Below are 17,112 nucleotides of genomic sequence, written 5' to 3'. Positions count from 1 at the left end.
GGCACGACATGGGCTCTGTGAGGACAAGAGCACCTCTCTGTCTCTCCTCTCTCTCTCTCTTTCTGTCTCCCCTCAGAGCCAGGGTTGAACCAGTAGGCCGCCCCTTTGAATGACCCGCACACAGGAAAACAGCACCCAGCTGGGAGTCAGACATCGCTTGCCCTATTTGATGCAGGAATCAACTTGATGGTCATGGGTTAGGTTTGGGGTTTGGTTGTTGTTGTTACTGTTGTTACGTGTCATCGAGTCGGCTGCAACTCCACAGCAACCTTGTATAGGGTTTCAAGGAGCGACTGGCAGGTTTGAACCACCGACCTTGTGGTCCTACAGCACCACACCAGAGCCTTGGGCAAATCCCTTCTGAAGATGAGTTCTGGTTTCTCCCCTGTCAAATGCTCTGTGGGGCAGAGTTGAGGGTAGGAAAACTGGAAGGGGTGCGGCTGTCTCTCGTGCCAGCTCACATCTGAGCCAGGCTTTCCAGGGAAGAGGGATGGCTGGAACACGTCCTCCAGCCTGCCTGGCAGTCAGCTAACCTATGCCCACAGTCTGGGAAGAGTGCCAGGTACACACGCTGGGCAGCAGGGGGCTGGCCCAGTACCAGAGCAGCAACACCTTGGTAGCTTTGGGGACGGGGAAGGGCTGTGCTTGGCTTGGGGTCAGCAGGGCCTGGGCCAGGGCACGGAGGGGGTAGCTGGCTGGTGTGTAAACGTTTGCTCGCTCAAGAGGTCTGAAGAGAGGGCCTGGCATCCTCATCCTCTCACAAGTTCAGCTTTTTAGTCAGAGAAGGCTGGCCCCAGGCTGGTTGGGTTAGCTGCTTCCAGGTTCTAGGAAGAAAATCCGAACCCAGGCCTGGGGCTGGGAGCAGGCAGGGTTGAGGATGCAGGGGAAGGGGAGGAGGCTATGACTTAAATCCGACAGAGGCGTTCCTGTAGTCAGTCTGCTGGAACCAGACCCAGAAAGGAGAAGAAGGGGACTTCTAGGTAAGACAAGGGGCACATGGGGAGGGGAGAGGCTGGAACTCTCTGGAGAAAGTTTGTGGTTGGGGTCGGGAAAGAGGGGAGGGGGGGGGTGCTGGAGGTCCTCAGGTAATACAATCACGGAATCAGGTAATACAATCACGGAAGAGGGTCCAGCCTCTAACAAATCCCCGGAGCTTTGGGGGTGAGGATCCAGGGTCCAAAGCGAGGACTGATGAGAAGTGGGTCCAGAGGGGGTTGGGGCAGGGGAGGGAGCAGGGGCTTTGGGAGCTGGATCCCAGGCAGAGACGTCGCGATGAGCGCTCCAGAAGCCAAGCACCCAGGGTCTGGTAAGGGTAGGACCGGAGAAGGACCCGCGCGGGCGGGGCGGGGCGGGGCGGGGCCGGGCTGGGGGCTGGGCCAGGGTCCCCGGGGCCGGGGCGGGGCCGGGCCAGCGCTGCGCAGCCGCGGGGTGACCGCCGCGCATGCGGACCTCGCCAGCTGCAGCCGGCGCCTCCGCCACTCCCGGGAGCATGAAGGACCGAACCCAGGAGCTCCGCACGGTGAGTCCACCGCCGGCACCCAGAGGGGCCAAACACTTCCTACCCGACCAGTAGCCATCGGGGCGGCGTCCCCCGGGACCCCGGGCAGGACGTGGGGTGCATTGCGGGGCCGGGAACCCCGACCCTTTGGAGTCCCGCCCCTCAGATCCCATCGGGGTCGCGGACTCGCGCGAGCTCGGTTCTGTTGGCTTGTGGACCGGCGGCCGAAGCCTAGGGTACTAGATAAACTTTTCGCGTGCCCTCGCTTTGGGCACTGGGGGTGTTTATCCGGGTTCGGTAGCGGAACGGAAACCTGACCTCCTGGCCCATGGAGCCGATCCCCCCTCTGCCTCTCCATTGACCCTCACCCCTATTCCTCCGGTTTGCCAGCTGGTATAGACAGACAGAGGGACCGGGATGGCCCCCTGTCTGGAGACCCTTTGCGGAGCGTGCTTTGGAACCCGGCCGTCAGGGGGGGACAGCTCCATCTCCTGGAGCTTCTTGCGGGGCGCCCAGCCACCCCCACCACCTGTGGCTCCCACCACCTGTGGCTCCCGGCTGGGTCTTGGTCCTCTGGGTCAGGGAGGGGCCAGAGCGGCCCCTGGCCCACCATCCTGGCTTTCATGCAGCTGTACCAGCGCTTCCTAGCCCTTAAAGGCTTTTTTGGTCTGATTCTGACCTGAATCTGTTTTCCCTTGGGTCTTAAAGGCCCCTAGGGTGCAACTCTTGGGGCGGGGTGCCAGAGGAGGGAATATGGAGGTTCTGAATCAGAGCCCACCCTCCCTCAACCTAGATGAGACCACTGCCCCAGCTCTGCTCATCGGAGCTCTTCCCCTGACCTCTGCCATTTACTAGGATTGTGGTACCTCTGCTCTTAGAGATGCCAGAATGGGAGCAGTGAAGGAGTTGAAGCCCACCTGTTTGTGGGAGAGGGGAAGTTCCGAGTCCTAGACCAAGTTCCAAGGTGGAGTCTTACCCAGCTCCTGGCTGATCACCTTATTGGCAGGCCTCAACTACAGATCTTAGGGGCCCCCAGCTCTATGGCCCCCTAGTACATACCTTCTCTCACCCAGCTTGAAGCTGGAGCCCTTGGTCCCATCGTATGAAAAGTTCCACATATCCTTTGGGCTGTGTTGATCTGTGATGGGCCCCAGCTGCTCTAACGCTCTGCGAGTTTATACTGAGTTTGTGTGGGGATCTCCCTTATTTTATTAATCTTGTCTCCTGGTTATCGTGGAGCTGTGAACTGTACCTCTCCTGCCTCTATCTCCCTCCTGCCTCCTCTGGCATGGCAGCCCCCATCCTCTCCTCAGACCTGAGTTATTCCTGGCCAAGCGCCCAGCTTCTGGTAAAACCCCAGGAGATTTCAAAGGAAGAAGTTGGTCCCTCAAGCTGTATGTCATCTCTAAACACTTCCCCCTGCCAACCTTTGTGGTTGCCCTCAAGTTTCCTGTGTTCTGTTGAGTCAGAAAGAACGTTTTCTTGATGATGAATGGCTATGTGGTGGTCTTGTGGTTTTGGGGTTACTGGTGGGTTTGAGGCGTTATGTGAGGACCGGGTGGGAGGAGAACAACAGTCCCTCACATGGAAGAGGGTCACTGGCTCATCAGCCTCTCCAGCCCACTTCTGGAGGAAAAATCAAGTCACAAGGGCAACACTGGTTGCCTGGTATATCAAGATGCTTACAGCCATGTGCATGAGCACTCACAGCCTGGGTGGTCTCTCCTGGTGAGGCCAGGCCACTATGTGAATCATCACAAGTGTTTGGAGCCCCTGAAGGCCCTACCTTCCATGAGGGTGGAGAGTGGGAGCTGTCAGTTTGGTAGTCCCTTTCCCTGTGGGCCTCGGGTTCCCAATGTATGAAGTGGACCCAGGAAACCCTAGAACCCAGCATCTTAGAGAGAGAGGTGGAGTCACAGCTTTCCCAAGTGAGTCCTCATTTGAGGGAGACCTTGAATCCCAGGTTTCCCAACTGTTAGCCCAGGGTCTCCAGGAATCAAGTAGCTGGTGCAGGCTGGACAGATGGGATGCTCAGGATGTTTGCTGCACTCCCCTTCCTCCTGCCCTCCCTCCCTCCTCCTTCCTCCTCCTCATTTCTCATCCCCACCCAATGCCACCACATTTGGAAGGAAGGCGCAGAGAGCGAGCGTATTTATATAAAAGTCACACTTGGAGAAGGAGCTGGCGCATTTCCTCAGCGCTCTGCAGGCCAGGCCCAGCCCTCCAGCCTCCTCCAGTACCCCCCCCCCCCATACACGGAGCTCATTTCTGCAGATGACAAGTGAAGGGGCACCTCAGGGTCCCTAGGAGGCCAGCATGGGGGGGCCTCTGCACTGTAGATAGGCCCTTAGGGATCAGCAGGGGCCAATCCTTGGGCGGGAAAGGCAAAAGCAGCCCAGGAGCCCAGGAGAGACATGCAGAGCAGGAGAACACAGGCGACCGTACTCTAACCTTCAGATGCCTCCTTCCCCCCAACTCAGCCCCCAGCCCCAGCCTGGGTTTCTCACCTGGAGTTGACCCACCCTCTGGCCCAAGCTATGTTTATATACATGTTGGTCCCATGTTGGGGGGCACATAGTACTTGCTAGAAGGCAGCTCCCCCAAAAAGCGCACTGGGAAGGAGCCAGGAGAAGGAGCTGGTCTTGAAGAGAAAGAAGGGTGGGACCTGTGTGAGTAAAGGCACCCACACAGGGTGATGGGGGTCTACCTCACTGTACTCGCCAGGGCAGGCCTGGAGGGCCAGCCCAGTGCCCTATTTTGCCTACAGTTTCACCTTCTGGCTTGCTCTCTGCTAGGAAGAGACTGTGGACCGGTTGGTCCTTAACCTCTCACAGCCGTTTCCTCAGCTGTCCTGTGGAACCGGTCGTACTTGCCTTGCAGATGAGGGTGTGAAAATAGCTGCCTGGTAGGCCTCAGCATGCACAGCATGGTTGTCACTGCCTCCATCCCTGGGGTTTCCCAGAATAAACAGTGGGTGGGGGCATGTTTTCATTTTCATTAGGGGTGGAAGGGTGGCAGATCCACAGCCGTCAGGGACTAACAGACAGGAACCCCGAGGTCCAGAAAGGCCCAGGCCTTACCCGGTCACCCAGTGCCATGAGGGCTAGAGCCCAGCCCCCTCCACTTCCTGATCTGCTCTGGGGTACTGCAAAGGGCCTTCCTGCTGAGAGCCGGTCAGAGAAGTGGGGGAGGGGCCAGCTGGGACCCTCGGACCCCTTTCCTGGAGCCTCTGTCTGGCCTCACACCCCCTGACTCAGCTTTGGGCCTCTGTGCACTTGAGATGTTAACTTTGATTAGTCATTAAAAAGAAGGGGGAAAAAATAGCCCTCGAGGCAGACAACAGCGACTCCTGCTCAGCCTGGCTGGTGCAATGAATCAACCTGCTGCCTGGCCCAATGCCATCCCCTAGGACGAGCCAAAGGCTGCCTCTTGGAGGCCACAGAGCGGCTTCAGGGACGATGTTCTGGAATCCAGAGCCTCTGCCCAGAGAGGCCAGCTCTGAAAGGCCAACTCGCCTCACCGGCTACCTCCAAACAGAGAGATTCTAGCAGGGTCTTTACCTGCAAGTAACACTGCTATCCACCCATCATTGGGCAGGCTGAAGGGGAGGTTGAGACCAGGCCCCACTCTCAACTCTGTGAGGGCTTGACTTCACACCCCATCCTCAGGAGGGAACCCTGAAAGCTGGTTTTTATTTAAAAATAAAAACCCTGGGGAGGCTCAGGAGAAGGTCTTGCAGCCTGGGCTGGTGGGAGGCGTGGAGTCTGGGTGGGTGTGTCCAGAAGGCAGCTCCATGCTGAAGCCACCCAAGCCCCCAGCTTGAACCCAGGCCTTTTCTAGACCTATGACTGCCACTCAGAGTTGGTCGATTCCCAGGGAGCTGGATCCCTTGTGTTGTTGTTGTTGTTGTTAAGTGCCATCGAGTCGGATCTGACCCATAGCAACCCTATACAGGGTTTCCTAGGAGCGACTGTTGAGCTTGAACCGCCGACCTTGCAATTCAAATGGCTTTGCAGTCTGGCGCATTAACCCACAGCGCCACACCAGGACTCCGGAGTCCTTATGTAGTAGTTATGTAATAGGGTACCAGTCTATGCCCAGCAGCTGGCAGGTCAGAGGTGTGCCTCCTCAAAGAGCCCATGTTCAAGTCCATCTGGGAAGCCCGGAAGGTGGTAAGCCAGGCTGGCTGCGGTACCTGTTTCTTTTGGTTCAGGAGTGTGCCTTGGTTAGGGGCAGGGAAAGTAAGCGTCCTACATCCATTTATTCAGTACCCAATGGACTCCTAGTGTGGTGCCGTAGGGTGAGCACTCAACCTCAAGGTTGGTTTGAACCACAAGGTCAGCAGTTCAAACTCACCAACCGCTCCTTGGAAACTTTATACAATTCCTCTATGAGTCGGAACCAACTCAACAACACTTGACAACAACAAGAGCCTGATTTAGTCTGGAAGATGTGTTCAGTCAGAGGCCACCAGGGCCTGGCCTGGATGGATGAGGTTGTAGGGGGCAACAGTTAGGGACCGTTCGATTGTCACTTGAGACAGCAGCAGGGAAGGGCTTGGAGCTCTCCTCCACAATCATGGATATAATCTCGGCTGTATTGATAGAGGCGGACCCCAGGACATGGGGCAGCCCTTTGCTCACACCAGTCAGTAGCAGATTCTGTTTCTACAAGGACATCTCCAAAAGCATTGCTGCTGGGATTCCAATTTACACATACACCAGTTGATTCCAAACAAAGCGTGTTAAACATGACTCTGCAATTTGATGTCTGCAGACAAGTTCTGTCGGTAATACACTTGTCTGAGTCTTGTTAGGGTGTTTTCAAAAAAAAAAATAGGAAATCTCCTGGGCCAGTTAAATTCGAGGCAGAAGGGTCAGTTCAGAAGGCAATGTCAACTGTTTTGTGGAATCCCAAAGGGAAAATCATGATAGAGTTTCTCCACAAACACAGGACACTCATAGGGCCTTAATAAGGAAGATGTTTTAAGAAAGTTGAAAACTGCATTTAGTGAGAAAAAGGCCAGGAAAGTTGTTCTAAGAATTGTCTTCCAGCACAACTATGTGCCTGCTCATTCTTCATGAGTGGCTAGGGAGGTCCCACGAGAATTTCATTGAGAAATCTTCCCCAGCCACTCTCCAATCCTGATATCGCCCCTTCAGACTTGTTTGTTTCCCCAAACTGAAGGACCATTGAAAAGGACCATGATTTGAATCCCTCGATGCCGAAACTGCTGTTTTCACATGGTGTCACTCAAAGAGTACGGAATTCTTCAGGGAGGGGTTAGAGAGATGGAAACACCGCCCCCAGAAGTATATAGACCTAGATAGAGGCAATGTCGAGATCTAATAGCTTCAGTTTTTGATATTTTGTATAATAAAAGTGTCTGATTTGACAGCAGTACCTTTTGACTTACTGCAGGAGACTTCAGACGCTATGCACAAAGGCTGAGACTGGTTTCAAGTTAGGGCCCTGGGAAGGATCCCAGTGACCTATAAAAGAAAACCCCAGGAGGCTGTAGATTCTGCCAGGAGGTGGTTGATGGGATCCCACCCCACAGGGCCCTTTTTGATTTATGGCTGGGGCCAACCCCCATGGCAAAGATAGGCTTTTTTGCACCAGGGCTGCCTGAGCTAGGAAGGGCTACCTGGGCAAGTTAGTGAGACATCCAGGTGCAGACTGGAAGCTGAGGCCAGGGTGACTCCAGGTCCCCTGGGGTTCCAAGCATGTGAGGAACCTGGGGAGCAAGCTGCTGACTTCGGGAGCAGCTGAGGAAGGCTTCCAGAAGGAGGTGGCACCAAGGATGAAGGGAGCCTGTGTTCCAGACAGAGGGAATTGTGGGATGAGATGGGACCACGGGACAGATTATAGTGGCAGGGAGATATGGGGCGGGAGGGAGCAGGCCTCAAGCTGGGGTGCTGGGGTCAAGGGGTGGGGAAGGGGAAGGAAGTAGGAGGACTTGGTGAGGGGATGGGGATGGTCCCCTTGGAGCAGCCTCTCAAGGTTTTGCTTAGAACCACAGGCTGATGCAAGCTGTGAGGTCAGGCTTGAAACCCACTGATTGGTTTGGGGGCTAACCTCAAAGCCACCTCTAGGGTAGACCCCACCCCAGGTGCCCCCTAGTTGCTGTCCCAGGTCTCTCCCCCACGCCCCCCTCAGGTAGAGGCCCTGAAGGATCTATCCCTCCCCCCTCCTGCTACAAAAGATAACCCCTGCAGCCAACAACCCACTAGGGGAGGCTATGGAGGGTGCAGGTCAGAGCAAGCTAGCCATGTGGAGAAGATACGTTCTCATTTTACAGATGGCCAGGGAGTGACCCCTATCCAAACTCCAGGGGTCTCTGAGACAGGGTCATTAGTAAGTGTCATCTCTGGGACTCAGGGATCTTTGTCTTTGGCCTGAGCTGAGAAGGGAACTGGCCCCTTCTCTTTCCCGTCCACCTGTGGGCACCAGGGCATTGTGGGAGATCCTGGCTCAATGCCAGGAGGGAGATCTGGCTCTCTGAGGGCTGCATTCTGCCTCAGTTTCTCCAGGGGGTCTCCTCTGACCCAGCACTTGGACCTGGTCTGGCCTTAGCATGTGGAAATGACTTCTAGATTCTGTGTCTATAGGTGGGCTTTGGGGAGGATGGGGGGCGTTACCTGGCAGCAGACACAGGCTCTGTGAGGAGCGGGAGAGGGGATGGATTTAGCTGCTGGGGCGGATGTGTGATCTCTTGATGAGAAGAGGCCCCTCCCGCATGTCTCCACGAGGCTCCCAATCCCCTCTCATTGTCTGGCCCCCACTTTGGCTGGGTTCTGGGAACCCAGAATGTGCTCTCTTCTCACGCTCTGAAGCTGGGCATCACTGTCCCCATTTCCTGGATGAGCAGACAGTGCCTAGACGAAGTTCCCCTGGCCCTTGTCCTGAATGCTCGGGGGTCCCCTTCATTTCCGTCCCCTCCACTTCCACCTGTCAGTCCTCAGCCCTGACAGGAAAGGAGGTGTGGCGGAGCCCCACCCTAGAATCCAGATAAAGAGGGACAAACATCCCTGCCCTGGGGTACCCAGCTGGCCTCCCTCTCTGGAGGACGACTTTGACACTGCAGCAGAGCGGCTGACCCTGGTGGGGGCAAGGTCTGGTGGCCACGGGGAGTGACTTTGATACTCCTGGAGCAGGTGGCCTGGGACCGACACGTGTATCTGGGGCCTGAGGAGACACGAAGCACCGCCAGGCCCAGTCCCAGTCCTAGGACTAGAGGGAAGGACAGTCAGTCTGCAGTTAAGGCTGACAGGGAGAGGAGAGAGGCCCTGCAGAAGGCTGAGTGGGTGAACGCAGCACCCAGGATGTGGTGTCGGTGCGCTAGGCCTGGGACAGGGTGGATAGATAAACACATCGCCCCTACAGAGCCTTCCCCAGAAGGGGTTCCGTCTTTAAGGTCATGGGCCGTGGCTGGGTCCCTAAAAGTAGGGAATCCAGATGCCTGTCTCAGACAAGGCCTGCGGGGGGGGGGGGGGGGGACAGGGGGCCTGAAGCAGGCCCAGATAAGGACACCCTTGGGTGGCTTTAGTCACAGGGGCTCAGACCAGGGTCACCAGGCCGTAGGTCTGTTTGCCTGACAGGAAGCAGGGTCTCTTCAGCTGCACCCTGAGGTGAGGGCTTACACGGAGACCACCCTGGGCCTGCAAGGAAGCGGCAGCTAGTCTTGGGGAAGAGCCTCATGCTGGGAGGTGGACACTTGGCCCTGTCACCAGCCTAGTAGGCTGGGTCTCTCTCCTTCCAAGGGTCTTCCTGGTCTTGTGAGGGCTCCACCTGTGAAGGCTGGGGACGGAGGGCACAGCCAGGCCTGTCCCGTCGCTGTAAGAGGTTCTGGGGGGAGGTGGACCACTCAGGGTCTGTATCTGCATTCTGTCTGTGTGTGCTCATGTGCTGGTCACTTGGGGTCCCAGGTCCCACTCCAGACTATTCATGTGTGCACCTCCCTCCCACTGCAGGCCAAGGACAGCGACGATGATGATGATGTCACTGTCACTGTGGACCGAGACCGCTTCATGGATGAGTTTTTTGAACAGGTGGGAGCCAGCCCACCCCCATCTCACCCCATACACTGACCTTGGCCAGTCACATGTCCCTTCTGAGCCGTGCCCAGGTGTCTGAGGTACCTGTTCCTGGCTCAGCAGCCCAAGTGGGTACCAAACTACTGAACCCATTTTGAGGGTGAGTAAAGTCCTAATGTAGGATAAACACCCACCACTCCTCAGAAACTCTACACAAGGTCAGTGTGAGTCAGAACTGAGTCAACAGCACTTCACAAAACAACAGACTATACTCAGAGACTGCAACACCTCCCCCTCCCCGACGTCCTGAAGCTGTGCTGGCCCTCTCCCTGAGCCCCTCCCCGATACACCTGCCCTCAGGTGGAGGAGATCCGTGGCTTCATTGACAAGATCTCGGAGAACGTGGAGGAGGTGAAACGAAAGCACAGCGCCATCCTGGCCTCCCCCAACCCCGATGAGAGTGAGTGTGTGGGTGTGGGGAGGGGGAGGCCAGGACCCCACACTGTGGGAGGTTGAGGGTGCTGGGACCTGGCAAGTAGGGAGGCAGGAACCTCAGAAGGAAGCCACCATCCCAGGCCTAGGGGTGAAAGGTCAGTGCCCAGGATGACAGTGCCCGGGCAAGGGACGGACAGGTGGCCAGCCCCACCCTCAGCAGGTGAGCCCGCCTCTCTCTAAGGCAACTGGAGTCTGGCCTCTGGGCCCAGCCCCTCCCTCTCCCTCACCTCCCCAGGGAGCAGATGGCAGTCTGAGGCCTGCGCAGTGCAGTGGGAGGGCTGGTCAGCCAAGCAGGCAGAGCTTCTGGCAGGAGCTGGCCACCTGGGCATCCTCAGGACTCTGCCTCCACACAGGAGTTGCCCCTCTGTCCCCAGACAGACCCTCATGACCTGGCTGTCAGTTCCTGATGTTGACAACCACACCAGGCTGATGACTCATGGGGTCACATCCTTCCCCTGGGGTGGTTGATGGAGGAAGGGGGCTCGCTCACCTTTATCCCTGAGGTGCCCTGCCTCCACCTCCTTGCTGTAGACGTGTTCTCTTGCTGCACCCTGCCTCTCTGGCTCCTTTAGAAAGTGCCAGCCTGTGGGGGAGTGTCCCTAGGGGTGCAGTGAGTTAAGTGTAGGACTGCTAACTGAAAAATAGGGGGTTCGAACACACCATCCGATCCCAGGGAGAAAAATGAGACTCTGCTCCTGTCAGGATTTCATTTTGGAAATCCTAGAGTGCACGACTCCTCTGGGCTGTAGGAGTGCTTTGAATTGAGCTCAGCACCAGGGCAGTAGGCTTGGTTTGGGGTTAGCCTATGGGACCGTGGTGTGGTGCTATAGGGTAAGCACTGGGCTGCTAACCTCAAGATCAGTGGCTCAGACCCAGCAGCTGCTCCTTGGAAACCCTATACTGGGTCCTTATGAATCGAGACAGACTTGGTGACTCTTAACAACAGCAACATGGAACCCTGGTGGCACTGTGTCTTAGGCATTAGACTGCTAACTGCATAGTCAGCAGTTCAAACCCACTAGCTGCTGCTCTGTAGGAGCAAGATACAGCTTTCTGCTCCCTTAAAGATTTCCTCTCAGAAGCTCTATAAAGGGTCTATGAGTCAGAGTGTCCTCAGTGGCAGTGGGTTTTGAGGCTAGGGCCCGATGGGCACAGCACAGTACTCAAGGAGAAGGATCTGGTGCCCTGGCTGGCCAGCAATGTGGCTCTCCTCCTTCCCTTCCCCCCCCCCCACTTTCCTTCAGGGTGGGATCTAACTATCTCTTTATCTGTGACCCTCCCATGCCCCGCCCCCGCCCCCCACTGGTGTTCTCAAAAACCCAGAATAAATCTTCCCACAACTCCGAGGCTATTGCCACACACACACACACACACACACACACACACACACACACACACACACACACACACACATCCCGAGTCCAAGGCCAGGCCCTGGGAAAGTAGGGTGCGTCTGTGGGGGCACGGAGACTGTCTGGGAAGGGTGGGATGAAGCAAAGGTCCACCCGGGGCAGGAGACAGAATGCAGGCACCTACATTGTGGGACCGCCAGCCAGTGATGCAGTGTGTGTGTGTCATGCTTACTACCCGAATGTGTCCTGTGGACTGCTCCTGGTGAGGGTCAGAAGATAGCTGGAAGGGGAACAGAGTTCTAAAGTGCTGGGGAGTTGGGGCTCTGCTGACAGGGTGGGACCAGTTCCACAGAGTCACCCTCCAGGACCCTGCAGAGCGTGAACAGTTGGCAGCCCCACGGGTCTCACTGAGGGATGGGGCTCCCTGTTGGGGGCTCTGGGCAGAGACGGAGCAGACTGACAGGAAGGAAAGCAAAGAGGGGGGCTCTCCTGGGCCAAGGCTGGCGCGGCCTCCTCTGGGGGCTGCCATCAAACTGGGCTATTTTGAGTCTGAGCAAAAGAGGCTGAGATATCAGAGCAGCTGGTAACCGAGTTTTCCTTTGTTCTCACAAATGTGGCACCATCCTCCTCTCCTCAGAGCCCCCCAACGCCCTTAAAATGTTCCACTTTGGGGGGGCTCAAAACAAAGGCCTGGTTCCCACAAACGAAGCACCCTCATCAGAGCCCCCAGTCCCCTTAAAAAGTTCCACTTGGGAGGGCGCTCCATCTCTTAGCCTTATCCTGATAAGCCACTATAAACCCTCCATAGGAGCAGCCCCCACCCTAGAGGTAAGCATGGGGTGCAGTCGGACTGGGTACTGTCCTGACATCCCAGAGTGGGGAGTCCAGAGGGCTGCTTGAGTTCTGGGTGTGACCAGGACCCATGGCTCCGCCCAGCACCCACGGGGAAGCAGTCAGTCTGCCCCACTTGACCAGCCAGCTCCTTGAAAGGATTGGGGTGAGCTGGGTACCCCCACAGGCTTTGATTGCTTTTTGGATGATGGTCCCATCTGGAACAAGAGCCAGAGACCCCATAACCCCAATCCCCCCATCAGAATGTCAGCTTCTGTCTCAAAGGCTAGGACTGCCCCCAGGCTCCCCTCCTTTCCCTGGCCCCCATCAGTTCCCACCAGGGCCAGGTGCTCCGGCCCCCTCCTGCCCACTGGGCAGTAGGCCCCACAGAGCTTGGCAGCCAGGGAGGGGCAGCTGGGAGAGTCGAAGGAGGCAGTGAGGTAGGGGGAGGCTCCCCGTCTCCCTATCAGTTAGATGCTCAATCCCCAAAGTCACCAGGTGAGCTAGCGAGGTGAACCCTACCTTCAACTTGGGCAAGTAGTAAGTGTTCCAGTACCAGTTCCAGCTCGTCCACCGTGATTCCTGCCTTAAATGTAGCCCCATCTTTGTGTGCTGCGAGGGAGGAAGGGAGCTCCCTGGAAAGCCTTGTGGAGGGGTGAGGCTGCAGGTGATAGGGCCCTGGCCCAGGAATGGGGGCCAGGTGGAGCCTGGGGAAGACTCCACCTGGCCCCAGTGCAGTGGGGACCTCTGTCTTCCCAGAGACGAAAGAGGAGCTGGAGGACCTCATGGCCGACATAAAGAAGACAGCCAACAAAGTTCGTTCCAAGTTGAAGAGTGAGTGTGGGCTCAGGCCTTGTTGGGGTGTAGGGGTGCTACAGGCCCACTCTCTGGAATCCCATAGGTGGGTTGGCTCTTGTATTCCTCTCTGAGGATGTCACTGGAGGCCCATTCACTCTCCCCCTCCTTGGCAGGCCTGTTGGAGCCAGGCTCTGGGCTGGGCCAAGGAGCCAAGTGTGCGCCATTCTGAGCACTGGCCCCCTTATGAGCTCCTTGTGCCGACAGACTAATGGGGCTGCGGGTCTTGTGGGGAGCCCCCCGTTCCCCTGTGGGCACAGACACGCCCACCCGGGAATATCCAGGTCTAAGCCACCATTCTTCCAGTGCACCCCCTGACCCTTTCCACTCTGGGGGTGGTTGCTGAGTGGGTGCACACCTTCCCGGGCTGATAGTGGACGGGACAGAGCCGCCAGACCTGTCCCATGTAGGTGCTCACACACACAGCGTGACATGCACATGAGAGCAGGCCCCACTTCGGCCTGCCTCCATGATGCCTGCTCTCCTCCTCCCTTACTTCTCTTGCCGACTCCCCATGCCCCCATGTGCCCCAGGTCCTGAGCCAGAGCCTGGGGCAGGGATAGGGAGTGAGGGGTGTCACTCAGCCACCCTCTGCTCCCCCAGCCATTGAGCAGAGCATCGAGCAGGAAGAGGGACTCAACCGCTCATCCGCCGACCTGAGGATCCGGAAGACACAGGTGCAGGCAGGGATGATGGGACGGGCAGGTGCCCGACTGTAGGCCGGGCCTGATGCTGCCCCCTTGTCTCCTCTTGCCAGCACTCCACACTGTCCCGGAAGTTTGTGGAGGTCATGTCGGAGTACAACGCCACGCAGTCTGATTACCGGGAGCGTTGCAAGGGCCGCATCCAGAGGCAGCTGGAGATCAGTATGTGCGGGGCCAGGCCGGGCGGGGCTGGGCTGTTGTGCTCCCTGGAGAGAGAGCCAGGCTCAGCCTGATCCCTGCTTACAGCTGGCCGGACCACCACCAGTGAGGAGCTAGAGGACATGCTGGAAAGTGGAAACCCAGCTATCTTTGCATCGGGGGTAAGTGCAGACCCCACTGCACCCCTTGAGACCCCTGAACTATATAGAGAGTGCAGGACTGGCACTGTTTGGGCACCAGCCACTGTGGGGTGGCTGAAGAGAAGGCCAAGGTCAGTTGAGGGCATATGCATGTTAGTGACAAAGGTAGAATGAAGACCCTTCATGATCTCCTGACTTTGCCCAGTTAGAGCCGTGTCCCACCAGCTGCTGGTCCATAGGCCCTCCTGGAAGACAGGGTATAGTGGGCAGACCCTACATCCGAGTGATGCTCTGCTCTCCACTGGGCAGCGGTCCTTCCTGGAGGAGGTGGCACACAGGTGTGGGAGGCAAAGGTCCACAGAGAGGGAACGATGACAGTTACATACAAGCAGGAAGAAAAGGGGAAGCTTCCATTCAGGATCCGGCTCCATGGCAATGGGGCGGGGGCAGCCCACTTGAGATCTGGTAATCAAGCCCACAGGAATAAAGGCAGCCATTGATGGAGCAGCTTCCATGAGGCAAGCACAGGGGGCATGCAGGACCAGCCCTATCTGACCAACGAGGAAATCAGGTCACACACAGTAAACCCAGTGGGAAATTGGAGGAGTCTCAGCCCTCCCTTCCAGAACAACTCAGCCACTGCCCATCCTAGCTGCCTTCCCCTCTGGCCTTCTGCCTTTCTGGTCCTGGTCCCCACCCACTTCCCAGACCACTGGGTCCCAATTCCTCACTCCACCTGCTAGATCATCATGGATTCCAGCATCTCGAAGCAGGCGCTGAGCGAGATTGAGACCCGGCACAGTGAGATCATCAAGCTGGAGAACAGCATCCGAGAGCTGCACGACATGTTCATGGACATGGCCATGCTTGTGGAGAGCCAGGTGAGTGCCCGGGGGCCCCCTGGCCCCCACCCCAGCCCCACTGGAGCACCTCGGGCTGCTCTAACCCCTTCCTTTCTGCCCCACACGCTGCTCTTGTCTGGGAGGGACCAAGTCTCAGGTAACTAGCCACCTACTGTGGACAGTGCCGCCAGGACTCTGTCCACCGCATGGCCCTGTCCACCTGAAGGACCCCCCACCCCACCCGCATGGCTTTGCTTGACCTGCCACCAAGCCCAGCTTCCTGGCGGAGATGTCTATAGGAAGAAGGGGCAGCCAAGGCAGATACAGGGAACATTCCCTCACTGATCCAGGTGCTCGGGAGATATTGGGAGGTGGCAGTGTAGTAGAGCAATAGTCCTGCGCTGGCCCATGTCTATGAACCACCTGGACGGTGTTTTAAGTTTCCTGATCCCTCTTCCCAGGGATAGGTAAGTTGGGGGTGAGAGTCCATGAATTTGCATTTCTGCTACTGGTCTGAGGACACTGTCATAGTGACGGGGCTGTCACTGTGGATGGGGTGGTCAGGCCTCTGAGGAAGTGACATCTGACTTTCAAGGGAACAGGAAAGAGCTGGCTCCCAGACAAAGTGACCAGCAGACGCAGAGCTCCTGAGAGGAGCAGGGCCTGATATCTGAGGAACCTAGTGCAGTCTGGGAGGCTGGAGCACATGGTGGAGGAGATGAGAGGAAGTTAGAGATGAGGTCGATGGAGCAAGCTGTCGGGGGGCATTTGGATTCTCTTCTCCTTTGGAAGGTTTTAATCATGGAAGTGATGTGACCTGAGTTACAAAAGCAGGTTGGCCAGAGGGAAGAGACCACCATGACATGGACACCTGTGGGTGGCCATGGACTTGAGAGAGCAAGAGAACAGCCAAATGTTAATATTGTCCTGGAAGCACAATGGTCGGATCAGCCTCTAGGGGCAGCATGGGAGCAGACCGGGTTGAGTGAGCTGTGGGGTGGGCAATGGGAGGGACACTATAACAAGCCAGGGATCTTCAAGGTTGAAGCCTGCAGATCATCAGAACAGAGTGGGACCCTCATACCTAGAGGATGGAGAGGTGCTTAGTCTGATCACCTTGTGAGCTCCAGCCAGGCTAGGCCCAGACTCCAGCTGACTCCAGCCTTCTAGCTCTGCTTCTCCCGTTCAGACATACAGCTCTGACGCCAGGCTCTGGCACTCCCTGCATGGTCCCCCATCCTTTGGCTGAAACTGCATGGCCAGTCCTTCCACTGACAGCTACCTGAGGGGCACAGGTGAGTAGTTGTCCATCCGTCCACCTCATCCCCTGTTCTCTTAAACCTCAGGGTGCTTTCCTCAAGTCCTGCCCCTGAGAGGGGGCCCTCGGGCTCGGCTCCCCACCCCGCAGGGTGAGATGATTGACAGGATCGAGTACAACGTGGAGCACTCGGTGGACTATGTGGAGAGGGCCGTGTCTGACACCAAGAAGGCCGTCAAGTACCAGAGCAAGGCCCGCCGGGTCAGTAGCCCCCGCCTGGCTTATGCTCACATCCCCCAGGATAGCCCCTTCCCTAGCACCTGGGAGCCCCCAAGACCCGAAGTCTTTCTCCCTTGGCACCTTCTCTCAAAAGGCCCAGAACCTTCACCTCCCCTAGTCATGGCAACTGCCTCTAATCATAGGCTGGTCTCCTCTGCCCCTCTCCCTCAGCACACCCCTCCCCGCTCTAAAACTTGCCCCAGCCCCTGTCCGTCCCAGCCTCTGAGTGAGCCCCACCTTGCCACCCATGCAGAAGAAGATCATGATCATCATCTGCTGCGTGGTCCTGGGCATCGTCATTGCCTCCACCTTCGGAGGCATCTTTGGATAGAAGCCATGGCTGCCACTTCACTCCGGACTGCTGCCGCCTGGCCTGGTAGCCCGCCCCACTCTGCCTCTGGCTCGGAGCGCCCTCTGCCCCTACCCCATGCTGCTCTTCTCTGCCACACGGCCCTCCCTCCACTCCGCTCCGCCCTGCCCTGAGCTGTGTTGTGTGCATGATCTTTGTGACTGTTTCTGTATGGAAGAGGCAGAGGGGAGGTAGGACGGACTCAGGCCCTGGCCTAAGCTGCCTCCTCTGGCCTGCAGTCATTCCCCTCGGGCCTGGGGTCTCCCTGCTGTGGCACCCAGGTGCCCTCTGGGCCACAGTCTACTGATCCACCT

General features: G+C 57.3%; 1 protein-coding gene across 1 annotated transcript; it reads left to right on the top strand.

Annotated features, from left to right (window-relative positions):
• Positions 1-1,442: 1,442 nt before the first annotated feature.
• Positions 1,443-16,780, top strand: STX1A (syntaxin 1A (brain)). Its single transcript, XM_006859700.1, has 10 exons — positions 1,443-1,519; positions 9,472-9,549; positions 9,895-9,994; positions 12,972-13,046; positions 13,671-13,744; positions 13,825-13,933; positions 14,018-14,091; positions 14,814-14,951; positions 16,321-16,431; positions 16,703-16,780. Exons 1-10 carry the CDS (start codon positions 1,490-1,492, stop codon positions 16,778-16,780), a joined length of 867 nt encoding a protein of 288 aa, XP_006859762.1. The 5' UTR covers positions 1,443-1,489.
• The last annotated feature ends 332 nt before the right edge of the window (positions 16,781-17,112 follow it).

Source organism: Chrysochloris asiatica, unplaced genomic scaffold (genome assembly GCF_000296735.1).
Source record: "Chrysochloris asiatica unplaced genomic scaffold, ChrAsi1.0 scaffold00034, whole genome shotgun sequence".
NCBI classification, from domain to species: Eukaryota; Metazoa; Chordata; class Mammalia; order Afrosoricida; family Chrysochloridae; genus Chrysochloris; species Chrysochloris asiatica.
Note: the sequence above shows the minus strand (reverse complement) of the source record. Positions and strands in the feature narration are given on the sequence as shown.